The 18851-nt window shown below is 40.4% G+C and overlaps 2 protein-coding genes and 1 long non-coding RNA gene across 3 annotated transcripts in view; all 3 read left to right on the top strand.

The window, feature by feature from the left end:
• The window catches only part of sostdc1a (sclerostin domain containing 1a), a 3258-nt gene extending 1438 nt beyond the window's left edge, over nucleotides 1-1820 (top strand). The window contains exon 2 of the mRNA XM_023393399.2: nucleotides 735-1820. Coding sequence (XP_023249167.1) covers nucleotides 735-1180 — 446 coding nt within the window. The 3' untranslated portion in view covers nucleotides 1181-1820. The remainder of the gene's footprint in view (nucleotides 1-734) is intronic.
• A 4370-nt stretch (nucleotides 1821-6190) lies between these two features.
• Nucleotides 6191-8484, top strand: LOC147817592 (uncharacterized). Its single transcript, XR_015436244.1, has 3 exons — nucleotides 6191-6367; nucleotides 6809-7265; nucleotides 7355-8484. It is a non-coding gene; the product is annotated as an uncharacterized LOC147817592 (long non-coding RNA).
• Nucleotides 8485-9490: 1006 nt separating this feature from the next.
• crppa (CDP-L-ribitol pyrophosphorylase A) overlaps nucleotides 9491-18851 on the top strand; it is a 48128-nt gene continuing 38767 nt past the window's right edge. The window contains exons 1-3 of the mRNA XM_023393384.2: nucleotides 9491-9890; nucleotides 12084-12369; nucleotides 15482-15631. Of these exons, the coding sequence (XP_023249152.1) occupies nucleotides 9655-9890; nucleotides 12084-12369; nucleotides 15482-15631 (672 nt within the window). The 5' untranslated portion in view covers nucleotides 9491-9654. The remainder of the gene's footprint in view (nucleotides 9891-12083; nucleotides 12370-15481; nucleotides 15632-18851) is intronic.

The raw sequence follows: 18851 nt of genomic DNA on the forward strand, positions 1-18851 counted from the left end.
GGGGGGGGGGGGGGGGGGGGGGGTATTGTCACTGAGGTGTATGCAGCTGTATGAATGGACCTGAGCTTGGGTTACAGTGGTGGGATGAGGGGTGGTGGTGGGGGGGGGCAGTGTTTGTAGCCTGCAGCAGAATAATAATGGCAGTTTTAGATCTTGCACAGAAATAATCCTCCTGTTAAATCCCTGACATAAAGAAAGTTTTTCTTTTTCACGACATAATTCCTCAACTTTTTTGAAGTAGAAAGGTCAACATGTTATTGTGCTCCTTCCCTGTGACTCGCCACAGGCTGCAGGGTAAAGGGCTGGACAGTAATCCACTATTATCGTGTATTATCTTTCAATATAATGATGAAATAATGACACAGCATTACTGTTATATGCAATTGTATTGTCTCATTTGGTGCTTAAGAGGAAATTCTGAATCAAATCTCTGAGGAAATGTTACAGCTGCAACAATCAGTCGATTAATGGGCAGAAAAAAATTGATTGGAAACTTTTTGAAGCAAAAATACCAAACGTTAGCTTGTTTAAGCTTCTCAATCTGCAGCTTTTCTTTGTCATGCATGATAGTAAACTGAATTATTTTGGGGTTTTGGACTTGGTCAGAGAAAAAAAGGCACTTTATACTGACAGAGAGAAAAGGGTATAATCAAGAAATCTGCAGATTAATTGATAATGATAATAATCGTTAGTTGCAGGGATCTCTAATTAATTCTCATTGTGTTTTTCCACAGAACGAGGCCAAATTGGATGCAGAGAGCTGAGGTCCACTAAGTACATCTCTGATGGCCATTGCACCAGCATCAACCCCATCAAGGAGCTGGTGTGTGCCGGTGAGTGTCTCCCAGCTCAGATGCTTCAAAACTGGATCGGCGGCGCCTATGGCAGGAAGTTCTGGGGTCGCCGGAGCAGCAATCAGGACTGGAGGTGCGTTAACGACAAGACCCGCACCCAGCGCATCCAGCTGCAGTGCCAGGACGGCAGCACGAGAACGTACAAGATCACCGTGGTCACCTCCTGCAAGTGCAAGAGGTACTCGAGGCAGCACAACGAGTCGGGCAACAAGTTCGAGGAGCCGGCCGTGTCGCCGCCGCAGCTGCTGCACAAACACAAGGCCAAGAGCAAGAGGAGGCTGGGGAAGAGCCGGCTGAGTGAGAACTGGCACGAGACTGAACCCTGAGAGCCACCAGACTTACGGACTCACTCTGAATCCACATCAGCCTGCAGGAGTTTGGTCTCAGTGATATTGAGACACAACATCCAGAGCTTGAGGTTGTGGATTATCTCTCAATGTGACTGGGACTTGATTTATGTGAAGCTGGTTCCTCACTATGATGGAGAACTCCAAAGGGCATGCTGAGGACTTCTCTCGACATTTTAATCCACGAGGTTAAAGATAATGTGAACAGACCTGGGGTGTACAGCCTGCAGAGCTTTCTGGAGCCCCGAGACAACACACATTGTCCCATTGTAGCCATGTGCATGTGTTCATAACTATATTCATTTTATACACAGATGGAGATTTGCCTGTTTTTGGCACCAACACCAGTAAACAACACAAAACATCTCAAAAAAACAATCTTGTGTAAATACTTGTACATATATCAAATTCTTACTTGCCTTTTGAAGTATGGCCATGTGTATAAAATTTTACCATGTAAGATTTATGATGTAGCTATGATGTAATATATTTTCTGTGGCAACATATAACATGATACGTTCTGGTTGAGTGGTGTAAGTTTGTGGGTGAAGTCTGGAAAAGCTTCTTCATCATTCATTCTTGTAATAACTTTATATGAAATAAACATCTTTTTATCACACGTTGTTGTCAGTGGAGACTTTACCAGGTATGACAGTGTTTGATCTGCAGGAGGATTCACATTAAAGCTTAAATCAGGCCAACGTTGTTATTTAAGACTTGATCACAAACGCAACTAGAATGTTTACAAAGGGAGTTATTGAGGAAATAAAATGTCCCTTTACATTTAAGTTATTTGTAAAAAAAAAAAAATATATATATGACACAATAATGCCATAATGTCTGTATCATGAATTCTACACTACCAAAAAGTAAGCATTAAGAATACTTTTGGCATGTTTTTTACTGCGTTGTTTTTTCTATTCCAAAAACAGAATCCCGCGAGATTTGCGGCAACTTTTCGCAGCGTGAGAGAATCTAAAGTCACGCGAGAATATTGACTTGTAGCGACTTGCAGCTGCCGATGCTTTTTTTTTTTTTTTTAACGATGCGTCAAGTGTTTGGACTTTGACCGGAAATGAAATAATTTGTTCACAAAAAAAAGAGTTTATATTGCAATGGATTTTCTTAGCATCAGAAAAAGCATATAGATATTATATTTTCTATCTAAATTTCAAGGAAGTGGTTCTTTACTTGAGTATTAAAATTATTACAGACTAACTAATTTTCTCTTACTTCATTTCAGAGGCAAACATTGCACTTAAATATTTTTCAAAAGCTTCAAACATTATCCCGTGTACCACCTAACCTTAAAATAATATTGCCTTCGATACACTAACAAACTGCTGTAAATCTACGGGAAAATTTCAACAGTATAATCCTGTTATCTTTAAATGTAGTATATCACTGCAAATTATTCTCGGTGAAATTGTTTATAACGGTATTTTACAGCATTATTGCTCAGAGGAAAGAAAACTGTAATTTAAAGTATTTTTTCGCAATGCATTTTGGGAAAACACCCATCTTCATCCTTCAAATAAATAGGTGAGTACCTTTTTGCAGTACTTGTTAGCATAGGCAAAATATATCACATTTCCAATCAAGCTGTATTGATTATCTAGTAGAATGCCTCCTGACTTATCTTTATGTTTAGGATTATTTTTGCTAAAATAAACCGTATTCAGAGTGAATGTAAAAGAGCATTGGACTCGAATTAAGTTTAAAGTCATTTGTGATCAGAGTCTGAGCTTCGTCAGCTAACGTTAGCAACTTCGAGGTATAGCTGTACAGTTGCTAAACTGGAGAAAAATCCGTCTGTTGTTAAATGAAAACATTGGTAACACTGGAGTGCTAACTTTCTATCACCCGTTTCACCGTGTGACAGAGAGAGGAGCTGGACTCTGACCCTGATCCTCCAAACTACAGGGTGAGTTTCATCTTAAACTTTACTTTGTGTTAGCATCTGCTAATCTGGGTTTGCTAATATTAGCCAGCTAGCTAAACTGTCATTTGTTACGTCCAGTATTATTACAATGAACAAAGCAAGACATAATGTGGCTGTTCAACACGGTTCAGCTCAAAATCACAACACCTTATAATGTATATATCAAACAACAGGACTCATCTGTGAACCATTTCTCATGGTACATATCTTTTGCAGTGTGACAATGTCAATGCTGTTTTTTTTTTTGTCAAATTTACGGTGAAACACCAGTAAGCTTCATTCACCACTACATGATCAGCATTGAGGGGCACGTCATTTGTGAGGGCACCCAGCCAGCTGACCGCGCTCCCTGCAGTCTTTTCTACTCACTACAGCTTCAGTCTTCAGTTCTTCTTCTTCAGATGACGCTGCATGCACACTGGACTTATTTCAAAGGTTAGATTTCTTACATCCTTCGATAGTACTGTGTGCTCACAGCAGCTTTAATCATGTTGACCGTGTGTTTGTTGAGTTTCGTCTCACAGGTTACATACAAGCTGCCTAAAACATGGAGCATGTTAAGGAAGCTTTTATGACATTAATCAAGGCGAAACAAACTATTACTTAATCTGCACCATGAAAGTACACTCTCTTATTTCCTCACCAACCCTGAATACACACTCTTGTTTTTCAGGCCATTCATCGGGATAAATCCTGAGAGAGGTACCAAGGCTGGACGGGTCAAAGCCTTGGAAACTCAGAAAAAGATGTCATCAGTCAACCCCTGTGTCGCCAGTCTACTAAAGAAATCAAGGACTTTGAGTGAGACTCTACATAAGTCAGTTCACACACTCACACACACTGTTAGTGTCTTAGCCATACTCTTCCTTCAGTTCACTTGGCCACTCATTCACTCCTTAAGCTGTTCCCTCATACAATCCTTATATATACACATACAGTAGGACAGCTTATGTTTGAGAACCACTTGATTATTTTTGATAATAATTCTTGTGTTTATTTGCGTTCAGTGTTTAATGTTCATGCAGACCTCAACACTTGTTAGGGATCTTTTTTAAATGACTGAAATTTTGGTTTATTTGCATGTTGTGTTTTCACATGTTAGTGTGACGGGGTGGTAAATCAAAATGAGGAACACACACGAATCATTACATTTTTACAAGAAAGTATGTTTTTATTAAAAAGAATATCTGATATAAATAGGGACACACATATAGTCCTGACAATAATAAAGGTTTGATAAAGCAACATTTAATGGTGATATTTTAGATACAAATGTCAAGTTGTTTAATACAAACATGTTCAAATGGCTTTTTGAGGGACACCTGCAGTGACTGAGGTCAGTGTCAGGATGAGTCTCTGCGACATGAATGAAACTGAAGGTAACGTCCTTTGTGCAGATTGAAATGTGAGGAGTGAAATACACGCACCAAGCAGCAGGAACATTCAAAAGTTATCCAGGAATTTTCTAGTACTTTTAATGTCATCCTCTACTGGCGCAATCTTCCGTAACTGTGTCATCAGTTCTGCTCTTTCTTGTTCAACTTTTTTCGTGATATAAAAATATGTTAAACTGAGCGCAGCGCAGTCACCTGGATTTTAAAGTGTGTTTTGTCTGTATGCTAATCAGGCTGCGCGGACTCCATGACGGGATTGGTCGGAGCAGAGAGGAGGAGCCTCCGACTCCACGGCCGGTTTCTCCTATTGGTGCGGAAATGATCCTGACAATCCTTACCACAGCTGCAGCCGTTCAAGCATCAGAGGAAGAGAGTTTAAGAGCCCAGCCCTCACATCGTTAGTGGCAGCTGACATGATAGGCAGCTCGCCTCTGTACCACTTGTGTGAACATGTGTTTAATTTGTGATTCGGTTTGAGATGCTGGTAGTGATTGTTTGGGACTGGGCTAGGTTTAAAATTCTGATTGTGCCTCACGCCCTTAGAGAAAGACTGTTGGACACATTAGGAACAGGGGTGCTGCTTCTTGTGTTTTTGGGTTGGTTAGAATCACATAGTTAGGCTCTTTGTTGGCTCCTGTTCCCCTACTTCAGTTATCCTCTTGCCTTGTTTGGATTTTTGTTTAATTATTTGCCCTCCTGGTTATGTAATAAATTAAATCAGTAAATTTGATCTACCAATAACAACTGGTTTTCTGTTGTTTCCCTTTTCCCCTAGCTGGGTCATAACATAAAGACGGTGACTGGGAAGACAGCCCCATGGCCTTATATACACACACTAGAAACCAACATGTCTGCAATGTACTAAAACCTGGCTCTGTGAGCAGTTCACAGTCAGTAAGTGAAATACTAGGTGAGTAAAATTTTGCAGGCTGTTGTATCTTCTTTGCTTGCAGAAATCAACTGCCTGGTACTGGATGTGAGTCCCACAGCGTCAGAGGTTTCACTTTCCCAGCAAAGTGGTTCCACAAAGGGTTTATATCTTGATGCTTCATGTGAATAGTGCAACATCTACTGGCCTGAATGCAAAATGAGCAAATACAAACATTTGTATGTCACAAATTGAATGTAGGTATAATGGAAAGCATGATTGTATTTTTCTAATCCAAGCATAGATTTATATACTGTAAAAGCAAATAAAATGTTGTGTATGCATCAAATGTGTCAATATCAGTCAAGTTAAGCTCAATGTCTTTGTTTTAACTAAGTGTTAAAAACTGTAAGTTGGTTTGCAATGTGAGCAAAGAACATGTAGCTTTACTTTTAAATGTCAGCTTTGGTGGTTTTGCTGTAAAGGTGCAATATAAGATGTGGCCAGAACTTTAGTTTAAAATGTTCCAAAAATGAATTATCACTATCAACAGTATGTGAAGCAGCCACAGTGACGATGTCATGATCAAGATCTCCATCTGTTGTATTTCAGAGTTATCTACTGAAATGAGCATGCGCACTAGCCAGCCCGACCTGTCCTGTGTTGTAATACCACTTTGTGACGCTAGACGCTGTGTGAGTCAGCGGCGTGTCAAGTCTGCCCTCAGTCCCACGAAGAAGAACAACTTCCGGCAAGCGGAAGAAACACAGGAATGGCTGAACCTCCTAAAAGACGATATTCATCTGTATCCCGAAGGACCGCTCCCGATAAGAAACCACGTTCAACGGCAAAGAAAAGAAGCAACACGAGTAAATCTCGATGTGGCTTCCCACCGCTGGAGAAGCTCCTGAGGGTAAAGAGATGCGGTTTGATGCCGAGCTCGCAACTTTCCTGTTAGCTTGGTGAGTAGCATTGATGTTAGCTCTTTAGCTAAAAGTATAATCAGTGCAACGATTGACAAACCGTACCAACAAACATTTCAGGTGGTGATATTGACGTTGTCGACAGACATTTTAGCGGTTACTAGGGGGGGTCTGGCTTGCTAGCATTAACAGCTAGCTGGCTGGCATTGTTTATTGATGAATGAATTTAATGATTTATATGACTGTAAAAAAGTGAGAACTTTCTAAATGCACTGTATGTCTAAATGATTGATCTGTCCAACAGCCATCTCTAGTATTCTTTCCCAACAGGTGCTTCCCACCAGGGAGTTTCTCTAGGATGGTGTAATTCAGGCAGAGTTTATGTTCTTACAGCTGCTCTCACACCACTGCTGTGTGTGTACTAAATTCACACACATACATTAACATTTGAAACCTTTCTGTCTCTCTCTCTCCCTCCAGGTGACAAAGAAGATCGCTGGTGCTGCTTCTGAAAAGGCTGCCTGGGTTACCAATGTCAGTATGTTTGCTTTCCAGGATGACGCCGCATCTTCAAGGTGGACCTTTGGAGGTACCTGCTGTCTCATTGAGGCATAGCGGTCCTGGCTGGAAGGGAAGTGCAGGATACCTGTCCTGACTGTTGCCAAGGTGATCCAGAGGATCTCCTGGGAGGAGTGGAGGCTCCACTGTTGGAGGAGGACACATGGGGCAGAGGAGACGGTCCCCCTCATCCAGGATCTCCACGTCACCCTGGACGTCTCTTTGCTGGATTCTGTCTGTATCCAGCACATATGGAGACACAGAGGTGCCATCAGCTGCATTCAGGACCCAACAGGTGTGCAGCTGTACACAGAGACTGGTAGACTGACAAAGGGGTGGGGTCAGCCTTCCAGTTTCCACCTTAACCAGTTCATCACAGGTACATGCGTGTGTCTCATAGCTTGTGATTCATTTTTGATCCAAAAACTTTTTCTTCAAGGCAGTGCCAAGTACTTCCTCTTCCTCCAGACGATGAACAGCATGGCCCCTCATCCAGTGCTGTTGGTCCTCCCCTCGCTCCAGCACCACTCCCCTCTTCTGTTCAGCCACCTCCTCTACCTTCATGCTTACATGTCATAAAGTTATCAGTTACACTGCCTGGACTACGTGTACCCAGGACCAGAGCCTACAGGAAGAGGAGGAAAAACCCCTCCTGCAGCCAACATCATACATCTGCAGCAAGTGTGCAACCCAGAAGGATTGGCACTGACCTCACTCACATTGCAGGTGTGTCACACTGTGTGACTGTTGGTGGAAAGACTGTGGAGGGAAGAGATGAAGGCAGGAGGACAACTTTTTCTATCTTTATTTATAAATTTTAATTGACATTATTTATTATATTTGTTGCATTTGGAGTGGTGTTTGTGTCACCTGATGTCTCATGATGATCTCAGTCCAGTGTGCCCTCTCTTTCAGCTCTATGTTTGGTCTCCACCAGCTCCTGAGGGAAACTTGTCTCTACCTTAATGTTCCGCTATGAAAAAGTATATATATATTCAAAGATGACAAAAACTTTTATTGCACAGTTCTTTTTCTTTTCTTTTAGGTATAGTCTTTAAATTGTATTCACAATGGCCTTAAAAAGTTTTAAAAACTCTTCAACGCCAAGATGGAAAGTTAAAATGAGCGCAGTGCAAAGGCTGGACATTGACTGTTTCTCTGGTAAAAATGTTGTAAATAGTTTCCATTGGGCACAATGCTGTTACTGTATGTAAGGATTAATTTGTAATGTGTGCTTTCTTCTATTCTTGCGGCTCACATGTGCTGTGGTACAGTGGATGGATGGGCATCGGTTGAGAAAACTAAGGTCATCACATGACTTACTGTCATAGGATGAGGAGCCCTGGAGAGAGATCATCAGTTTCACCTGAACCTCAAGTTCTGTTAGTAAGTTATATGATAAGTTTATAAAGCTACAGTGACTCACTCTCGCCTCTTGAGGAACAAAGTGGTATTACAAGATGAGACGAACAGTTCAGGACATCTAGCACCAGTTACACAGTGAACCTTTTAAGGCAATCTGCAGTCACTTATTTCTGTCCCATTGACCCCATCACCATTCTGTTCAAAGGAATGCATTTTATTAAGCTTTGCTGTATATTGGGTAAACTTTAAATAAAGTGCTGATTTGTTTTAGCATTTGTAAGTGTCCTTGATTTTTCGTTTTAATTCATATTTATGTGTTAGGTGAACCTGGATGAAAATAATGGAACAGGCCTGTAATAAATCCTCCTTCATGAGGATTATAATGTTCAGTATTTACTGAATCTGTTTGAGAAGTGTTGGTTTATTTTTATGGTCATTGTGGCAGCTGTAATTGTAATTGCGGTAATGTTTAAGTGTACTGGCATATACTGAAAAGTGTTCTTAATATTTTGTCAAATCTAATTCCTATAAATGGGATGGAAAAAATATTTGGAACACCTCTCAGTATAGTGTTAGTTTATATACAGTGGTGTCGAAAAGTCTGAGACCACTTTCCCATGTAGCCTCACATATTGCTCCGTAGCGAGTCTAGTATCGCTTAGTTTCATTTACAAAGGAGAATAAAAGGAGCCATTAAAAACACTGAATCAAGTTCAACAAAGCAAAGCTTCATAAAAAACTTTATTTCACATTGAAACTGCATTAATTTCAACAATTTACACCACTAGAGAGGTGTACAAAAGAATAATAAATGGATGTATTAAATAATTTGTGCAATTTACAATCAAATGTAACTGACAAATTAAATGAATGAATGAAGGTACAGGTGAACTTCACGTCACAAGACAAGCTTGCATAATAAAGACGTGGATAAATCTTATTTATTAACAAGTAGAAATTATAGTAGAAATGTAAAGATAATACTTAATAGCTCAGGGAGGATAGTGCAACAGTCTGACAGGTTGACTGTAAGCTGTTGCTGCCGTCCATTAGTGATGGCGGTAAGGTGCAGGAGCCGTTATTCACCATCAGTCTTCGTCCAACAAACCAAGATGACGACGTCCATTAAGTCAAACTTGAGGCCTCAAAACGGCAGTTCACAAACCAATTGGGTGACGTCACGGCAGTTTGCCACTTGCTTGGGAGTTTTTATTTTGAAAATACCGACCGGAAGTAATGCGTTTAACTCTAACTCGACGGCGGTGTTTCCCAAATCTCCATCCACGTTACCGGTGTTATTCCACCCCGCCCATTAGCTGGGGCTGGACAGATATGTTGGAATTATCTGGCTTTCCCCCCCACACCTCCACACCCCCCTCCATGAACTGATAGAGGTAAATCATATGAATATGGAGGGCGATAACTGTGATCCGGACAGGCCCGCTCATCCCGGGATTTTCCCAGCCGGCGAAGGCGGGCAGAGCTACCACCAGCCGTGGGAACGCAGCGTGGACTTCCCGGTGTCTGTAGTTCTACCTGCCGGCGGCACCGGAGAGAGAACCGGACTACAAACACCAAAGCAGTTCTGCTCGTTTCTGGGAAGACCGCTCATAAGCTACACTATCCAGTCTTTTGAGAGGTAAGAACAGATTAAAGCAAGATAATTAAGAAGTGATAACGACTGTTTGTGATTACATACAGGTACAGGTGGAGTGACAGCGGGAGACCTCCAACCTCTAACGGTCAGTGTTTCAGTGCAGGCTGCTCATCCACTGTTATGAGTGTTTTCATCACTGGTGGAAAGTACATTTACTTAAATATTGTACTGAAGAACAGTTTTGAGGTACTTTTATTTTAATTTTCTGTTATTTACTTCTACTCTACTACTTTTCATAGGCTAGTATTCTACTTTTTATGCCACAATTATCTCACAGCTGGAGTTAGTTGTCACTTTGTCCACTGAACAAAACACAATGTAGACAAAATAAATAAAATTTTACAGACAATGATAAACTTGAAACATTGTTAGAGATTAAAGGGTCAAACTGTAAAACTAGCTCCAAAACCAGCAGCTACAACAGTATAGTGTAATATTAAAAATCTATTATTGTCAAATTGAATCAGATGTTACTACCGAAAAACTTTTACATTTAAGTACATTTTGCTGCTTATACATACACTTAACTGTACTTTTACTTAAACTTTTAAAATCATCATTCATCCAACCCTTCATCTGTACAATCTCCAGTTGTCATGGAGATGGAACAGTTGTCATAATCTCCATGACAACAGAGCAAACTCCCTCCACTGAGTGGATCTCACTGATAAGGCAAGTGAGATGCAGTTGAAAGTTGAGATTTATTTGTCAAACCGTGCAGACATGTTTATATGTGGTGATTAATCCTGTGACTCAATATTCAACAGCAACATCTCCTCAGATGCAGGGTGGGTCGCCTTAATTCACAGCACATGGAGTAAACATGGAGGGACTTTCTTCTTTGGAAAATAGGTCCAGTGAAAACTGTCCAACCTGTTCTGTGGATCATCAAGTGTAAACTCTTAATACACCTCAAAACATGGAAAGACAGCTGTTATAATTTTTGATAATTTGAAAAAAAAAGACATTTCATTCCCCTCCATTGTCTTGAGGTGGAGATAGTAGTAATATGTATGTATGTATGTATGTATATATATATATATATATATATATATATATATATATGTATATGTAATATGGGTGAACTGATTATTTAATACTTACTAATATCTGTTTACTATTATGTACCTCTTAGTAGAAATTAGGTTTACTCACACACTTTAGCTTTTATTCATCACATTTTGCTCTCAACGTATGATCTGAGTGTTCCTTCCACCACTGGCAGACAGACCCTCATATTTTCTGCTGACTTGAGGCTCCATATCTGTGATGAGAAGGTGGATGTTTACAGTCTGATGTGATCACTGCCTGACCTTCATTATAACAATACAATAACAACCGGTGTTTATAATCAGAAGTGTCTCCTCCCAGCTTATTGTCAGTGTTTACGTGCTGTCAGGAAACAAATGCAGCAACATCCTGGGACTACAGAGCAGGATTAGATGCTGCCTGTGTGGCCCCCGCGATTACAGAGGAAGATGACCCAGAGGAGGAGGGTCAAAGGTCATTAGAAATGAGTTGGACCAAAGACCCTGATGTGATCTCTGATTCTAGAGAATATATGTGTTACTGACATTTGTGCAGATGGGTTTTCTTGTTAATGGAGCAATTTTATGTGTCAGTCCTGACATCAGTAAAATGCTAAATACGAAGCTTCAGTCAGCAGCCGTTAGCTTAGCTTAGCATAAAGACTGGAAACAAGGCGGAAAAGCTGGCTAAACCACAGCTTGTCATTTTTATATATTATTTTATGGAGATTTAAAAGACGAAGAAGAAGTATAATGTGTTAGATATTTTAGAGGTGCTGGTAGGCAGATGTTGCGTTTGTACAGAACTAGCTGTTTCCAAGCTTTGTGCTAAGCTAAGCTTACGGATCACTGTCTCTAGCTTCATATTTTACATACTGACATGAGAGTATGGTATCGTTCTTCTTGTCTAATTTTCAGCAAGAAAGCAAATTTCCTGAAATGTCAAACTTTTACTTGATGTAACATTTAGCCTCTCAAAAGTGATTATTTTCTGCTTTCGTTGTCTCTTTATATCGCTGTTTTGACAAGTAAAAAAAAAAAATTGGTTGATTATTTGCAGCCTAAATTCAGTGTCCACCTTTCATGTTCTGTCTTAATCCTCACTTTATAAACCGGACAACACTAAGCGGCTGCTGTGCTCTTGCAGGGTGTCATGGATCCAGAGCATCGTGGTTGTTGTTGCCAAAGAAAACATGGACCTGATGACGGACATCATCCAGCGCTTCCAGCACAGGAAGGTTCGGGTGGTGCCAGGCGGCTCGACTAGACACAGGTCAATCTGCAACGGGGTCCTGGCTCTGGGCGGGCAGGGGGAGGAGCAGGAGAGGCTACCGGCCGACAAGCCGAAGGTGGTCATCATCCATGATGCTGTGCGGCCCTTTGTCGAGGAGGACTTTCTGTACAAGATCGCCATGGCTGCTAAGGAACAAGGGGTTAGTATAAAAGTGAAAGCTGACATCTCTCCAACACGCTGCATATTTGAACTGTGCTTCTGCCTTCATATTGATACTGATTTATTAGTCAAGTTGACAGAAAATTATTCAGCACCTGTTTTGATAGTTGACTAATCAATTGAGTAATTTTTCAAGCAAAAAATCCACAGCATTCCCTGATTCCAGCTTCTCAATTGTGAGGATTTGCTGCAGTAATTTGTCTTATATAGGGCTGCAAGCAACAATTATATTCATTATTGATTGATCTGCCGATTTTTTTCTCCATGGTGACGTCTTCAGATGTCTCGTTTTGTCCAATCAACAGTTTAAAACCTCAAAATATTCAATTCACTGTTATTAAGACAGTAAGTTATTAAGTAAAAATAGCAATTCCTGTCGGTTGACAAATCAACTGATGGTTGCAGCTCTCATCTTATATAATAGTAAAGTGAAAATCTTTGGGCTGTTGTTCAAACAAAACAAGACTTTTGAATAATGCGTCTTGGACTCATGTTCTGATGTTATAGACAAAACAATTAAATCAAGAAAATAATTGTCAGATTAATTGAAAATAATCTTTTTTTGCAGCCCAATATAAGACAAAAAATTGCAACAAATCCTGGGCGAATGGGAATTTGTTACTCTTTCTGTTCCTTTGAGACATAAATAATCATCAGATCAATCGATAATGAAAACAGTCATTAGTCGCAGTCCTAAAACACACAATGAAGTTGTGATTTCCTACTTGTGAGGTTGTGACTGTGTTGTTTAACTGTGGCTGTAGTGAAAATGCTTCAGATATTAAGAGGATAAAGATAAAAATAAATTTCTTTAAAAACAAAATAAAGCAGACAGGAGATGGATTCTGTCAGAAATTCGAAGAAATTAGTCTTTGCTCACTTAAAACATTCAATTACTTGTTGGCAAACGGTGACTCTGCCGTGACGAAGCCCTGAAAGCTCGGCAAAATGTTTGAAAATTGAAAGAATCAAGATTATCTCCAAAGCTCCCATTTGTGAATATGAATTGTGGATGTATTGTCAATTTTTCCAGTAGCTTATGAAGGCAGGATGTGTCTATTTCCAGGAGCAGTTCAGAAAGATTGTAATCCCTCTACAAATAGAGGAAACAAGCTGAAAATGCCAGTATTTCCTCATGCTTGGAGAGCGCAGTACATCTAATTTAATCTCAGCTGTAGCTCATACTTCATTGCTTCTTGTGCTTTTAGCTGAAAACCAGAGAAGGTCAATTACAGCTCCGAGTATAAACAAATCCATCATGCTGAACTGCAGTTCTCGGACCTGCAATCAAAGCTTTCACCTGGTGGGAAAACATGTGACTTTTGTTTGTGCGCACGGGGGATTTTTCACTGTGCAGTGTGAACATAAACAAAGCAAGCAGTAAAAATATGACAAAGTCAAGTTTTCCAGAGTCGGGCTCAGACCAAAGACGACAAATAGTCCCCTCCGATCGGCCTCTCCATCTTCTCATAAAGTGTTTATCAGATTGACACGTACATCGCTCCCGGTGGGCAGTGTTTATTTCACCAGTGATGGATGGAAAACACAGGGTCAAAGCCGCGACTGCTCTGGTGAAGAACCTCACAGATTAGTTTCATCATGATTCATGTGTGAGGTTCAGCAGCTGAGGAAAGGCTTTGTTGAATGCAGGTCACACAGGTTGTGAAAAAAGGCAAGAAACCCCCGATACAGGACCAACGTTTATGTCTGTGTGTGTGTGTGTGTGTGTGTGTGTGTGTGTGAGAGGTTTTGTGATGAACTTTCACAGCAGGCGGTCTGGTCTTCATTATTTCGCCCGTATCACCCGCTCATGACAGAAAGCCTGTCTGCGCTGAGGAGCAGGAGATTAATTTTGATTTTAACAGCATGTGTAACACGCAGAACACATGTTTGATTTCCTTTCACTCGTGAGGATTTTCTCCCGCACACGCTCACTGGCTTCCTACCGCTGGAATCTGTCTTTAATCACGCTATAGAGAGAACCTGAAAATATTATCTCACAAATGCTGATTATTTTCAATTTCCAAGGGAGGAAGTGCGAGCGGTGCGAGCTCCAGCTGGCTGCTGACGACAAGTACCACCGAGTAAACGTTCTCTCTGAAATGTGCAGTGATGGCTGAACATCTCAAGATCGACTTACTAGCATTTTCTAAGGCTTTCTACAGCATTTCCTGGTCTTCATTCATAATTCATGAGTTATTATTCATGATTATTAGTCTTGATCATATTAAAGCTAAAAAAAACACTGCAGATTTTGCATCTAGTGAGAGGAGTTGTCATTAATGGTGTAACATCACTGTATAAACTTTTCCTTTCCTCTCTGAACTTTTCATTTACGTGGTCGTACAGTTCATGATCAAACTGAAAACTCTTGGTTAACCTCCTAAGACCCGAACTCTTGCATGGCGTGCATTTTTAATTTCTCTTTGCTTTTTAGGCTGATTGGGACCTGAGAAAAATGATGTCCACATATGAGGACATTAGTTTTAAATTTCGATTACTGAGTGGCAGTATAATATCCTCATATGTGGTCACCAGGCCCTTGTTGAGAAAAAGTTAGTATTGTGGTCTAGAGAACCTAAAATGTGAGGTGCCAGGTCCTAGGAGGTTAAAAATTGATTTATTTTCAAATCAATTTGATGCAGCTTCATTTTCATTTTGCACTGCCCAGTGTGGATCTGTGTCAGTTTACATCCATTTCTTTCTTTGAACGTTTTCCACCACTAAATACCAATTAAAAATTAGCTCATTTATGTTCTTATGTTATACTTTTTTTTTTTTGGATGTGTCACTAAATTTTGTAAGAAAAACTATTAGAAACAAGTAAAACAGGTAAAACTTACGTACATACAATAAGCCTAAAGAGAAATAGATAAGGAAAAAAAACGTATAAATATTGAGCTGATTGTATCATTACACCACCACACCAAACTTTGAGAACCGTGGCGTTTGATTTTGTAGCTCTGAGACTAATTCACCCTTTACAGAGCTCGTTTAGTCATAATTTATGCTATCTCTCAAAGATTCTGTATAAACTCTATGATTGTATTCAGGATAAATACTAAAAGCTGAATCCTCCTTTCTCCACCCAGGCAGCGGGAGCCATCCGACCGCTTGTCTCCACAGTGATCGCCACCACATCAGAGGGATACCTGGACCACTCTCTGGAGCGAGCCAGATACAGAGCCAGCGAGATGCCTCAGGGATTCACATACGACGTCATCTATCAAGCCTATCAGAGGGTAGGACCCGTCCTTTAGTTTACCTAAAACACACATGAGGGAGATCCTCCTGTGTGTTAGTGTGAATGATGAACGTCCTTGGTATTGTGACCTTGACACATAATGACGACATGGTGCTGTGTGTGCAGTGTGTTTGAGCAGCAGGACGTTCAACAAATGTGTCGTTAAGTTTGTGGCTTAAGTTTCTTAGCTCCTGTTGCTGTGGCAACAAAAAATGTTGCCATAGCAACAAGTTAGTCACTATAACTAAAAAGGTAACACAAATGTTCTTCCTTCACAATAAATTTATGGTTGAAAAAATTATTTCAACCATTGTTGTATGCATTAAAATGCCTCCAGTGGATTTTTCATTCAGTGAAAAACTTTTCTCCAGGCAACACATACACAGTTTACACAGTCGTGCTGTCACACACAATATTACATCCAGTATAAACAGCTGCACAGAGAGTAGACTGCAGCATGTCGCTGTATGTCGATACCGTACGCTGACGATTTTGTATTAGGAGCTGACGAGTAATGACACAATTCACAACAATAATTCCCTCTTGTGGTAATCATAAGCTCAGGACACCTGCACCAACCAGTTAATTAGAGTAGAGTGTTTTCTTTCCATTACTTCAGACTAGAGATGCACCGTCTTGACTTTTTCTCTCCTGATACCTCAGCTCTGGGTGTCTGCTGTTGCTGATCCACGACTAATGTCTGCAAACCTCACTGTGTGGAACTCACTGGAATCATTTTTATGTAAAGTATGTAAGAGTTTAGGGACTGCTGAAAACCTGAGTCTGCAGCCTGGCCTGAATGTAACTGATAGTGGAAACACACAGTTTTGTAATGACTTGATGACTGATGGGTTTGTCACGTCTGGCTGATACCCAGTCTACTTAACCAGGTCAGTATCAGCTCGGTGCATCCCTGCTTTAGACATTAGTGCACAGAAGGAAGGAAAGGCACATTCTGAAGACAGGACTGAAGACTCATGTGAGACGTTTTGTCCTTTGTCATGTTGCACCAAATGTGCAAACACGGCTATTCGTGGCTGCAAATCCTGGTTTATATAAAGTTAGCTCAGCTCGGGCATCATCTCTCTTTTTCTACCTCTCATCGCACTCGACACATGAATAAGCATTTACCCCTTTCTTAGCATTAGCTAGCTAAATGTATGGATGGAAATAAGATACTTAAAATAAGATAGTTTAAAAGGGGAACAAGTTTGAGACAGAAACTGAAACTTAAATCTGTTCTTATTTCATTGTAGGGACTTAATGAATTAAATATGGCAACACATGAAACACTCAGCAAGTCTGTTTCGTTGTTTCATTGATCCCACAGTTTTTACTGTTACTACAACTGATCATAAATTGATGCTCAGTACCAGTTTCTGGCAGAGAAATAAATACCACCTTTATGTACTTATTCTCATCATTTATTCTCATCGACTGAAGAGGTCAAAGCACAGTTTGTTTTAAAACATTTGCTCATGCAACAAGTGTGATTTCCATGACAGCGACAACAACGCTTGATATCACAAGATGGAAAAATCAAAGTCCTGCAGGCATGTGCTGCTCACTGCCTGTGTGAAATAATTACAAAACAAGTCTCTCAAATCCGCTAAAATGACAGTCAGCTCGAGATTTATGCTGTAAAAATTACACCACTTAGATGACAAAGGAACTCTATGGTTCTCATACATCACATCAGGCCTTTACAGTCACTCATTGTTCGGCTGATGTGCCAGAACCTGCGGGGTTTCACTCTGAGGAGCTTGTGGCATTGGTGCTATCATTTTCACTGCATCTGGGAAAGAAATGACATGTTTAATATATTCTGCCACACTGCAGCAGATTAGTCTGTGGAACAAAAGTGAACAAAGGCTGAGCTGGAAAAACGGTGGAACGGCACTGAAATTACATGGCACATTTAGGTGGATTCGGATTAATAGTCTCAGCAGTTGAGTGTGTTTTAATATGTGTACCTGAAAAAATGGAAAGAATTCATCCGCTGACGTAAACCGTAAATGTGTCGATTCTTCTCTGAAGGCAGGAGCTTACTGCAAAGACTTGGCAGCCAAGCTTAATATGAAACTGGAGGGGCAGAAGTTGACCCTATTTATTTTTCAGACACTTTGAGTTTGCTATTTCAACCTTGACTCCATTAGATGGGTTCTTCCGATAACCACGTTTTTGAAGAACGCTGCAAACTTTGAGCTAAGAGCTAAAGCATGCCTCCAATTGGACTCCCATTTGTCTGCAGTTATTTTTATTCCTGGCACATTTGGATGTTAAGATTGCTTTCAGAGCCTTATTGGCTTTGGCCTTTTTCAGAAAATGAGCTCACATTTGTGCTGCGGTGTCAAGGCCGGTCAAGTTGCAAAAATTAAGACAAACTGGGGAGGTCGTTGGGGACGGAGGAGGAGGTTGGGGTCGATTGAGTCTCTCCTCTTGTTTTTCGTCTCTTCAATCCTTCAAAAGAAGGGAAAGTGTCAGGTTAGGACTGTAGGACATGTGCATGAAAAATCTGCGGAGCTGCACATTAGTATTTCGACATCTATTGAGCGCAGAGGATTTTAGGGCTGAAAAGACAAAGGGGGAGACACTTTATCCAGTCCTCACTGACGGCTTTTGTGCTGGGAGAAAATGCTAAAGGTTAAATTACCTCAGGACCGAGAGCATATTTCTCCTGTAATTTCTCTCTTCAGTTGCAGGGTCCCTGGAATAAAAGACCCCTCTCTTTTATAGCTTGATAAAATATTACCCGGGTATAATCTCAGGTAGCATGAATCCGTCTTTGTAGTCCAGACTGTATTTTAAACCAAATGAGCTCATCGCCTCAATCCAAACCTCCATGTGATCTTCACAAACTGAGCTTTCCCAGCAGTCAGTCAGAGCACAAAGGAAATGTTCACTGGTACAAAGAACTATAAAGATATTAATCTTAAATAAGATCAGTTCAGGAGAATAAATCACAGTCAACAATGACGACTTAAATACAGTCATTCGATACTGATACCTGAGTTTTGGCACTGATACTAAAAAGATACAGTTTAGAGCAGGTCTAATCAATATTTTTACATTAACACTGGATCAATTGACTGCGTGTTAAGTGAAATTAGTCTAAGCTTTCGTCTAAGTGTTTTAGCATCTTCAGGGCTTGAATTTCATTGCGGTATTGCAGATATTGCACATAATTTACTTGATTCCTGCAAATCTAGCACCTGCAA

The sequence above is a fragment of the Seriola lalandi genome, unplaced genomic scaffold, assembly GCF_002814215.2.
Source record: "Seriola lalandi dorsalis isolate HSWRI2012SDOR001 ecotype SW California unplaced genomic scaffold, Sedor1 jcf7180002054934, whole genome shotgun sequence".
NCBI classification, from domain to species: domain Eukaryota; kingdom Metazoa; phylum Chordata; class Actinopteri; order Carangiformes; family Carangidae; genus Seriola; species Seriola lalandi.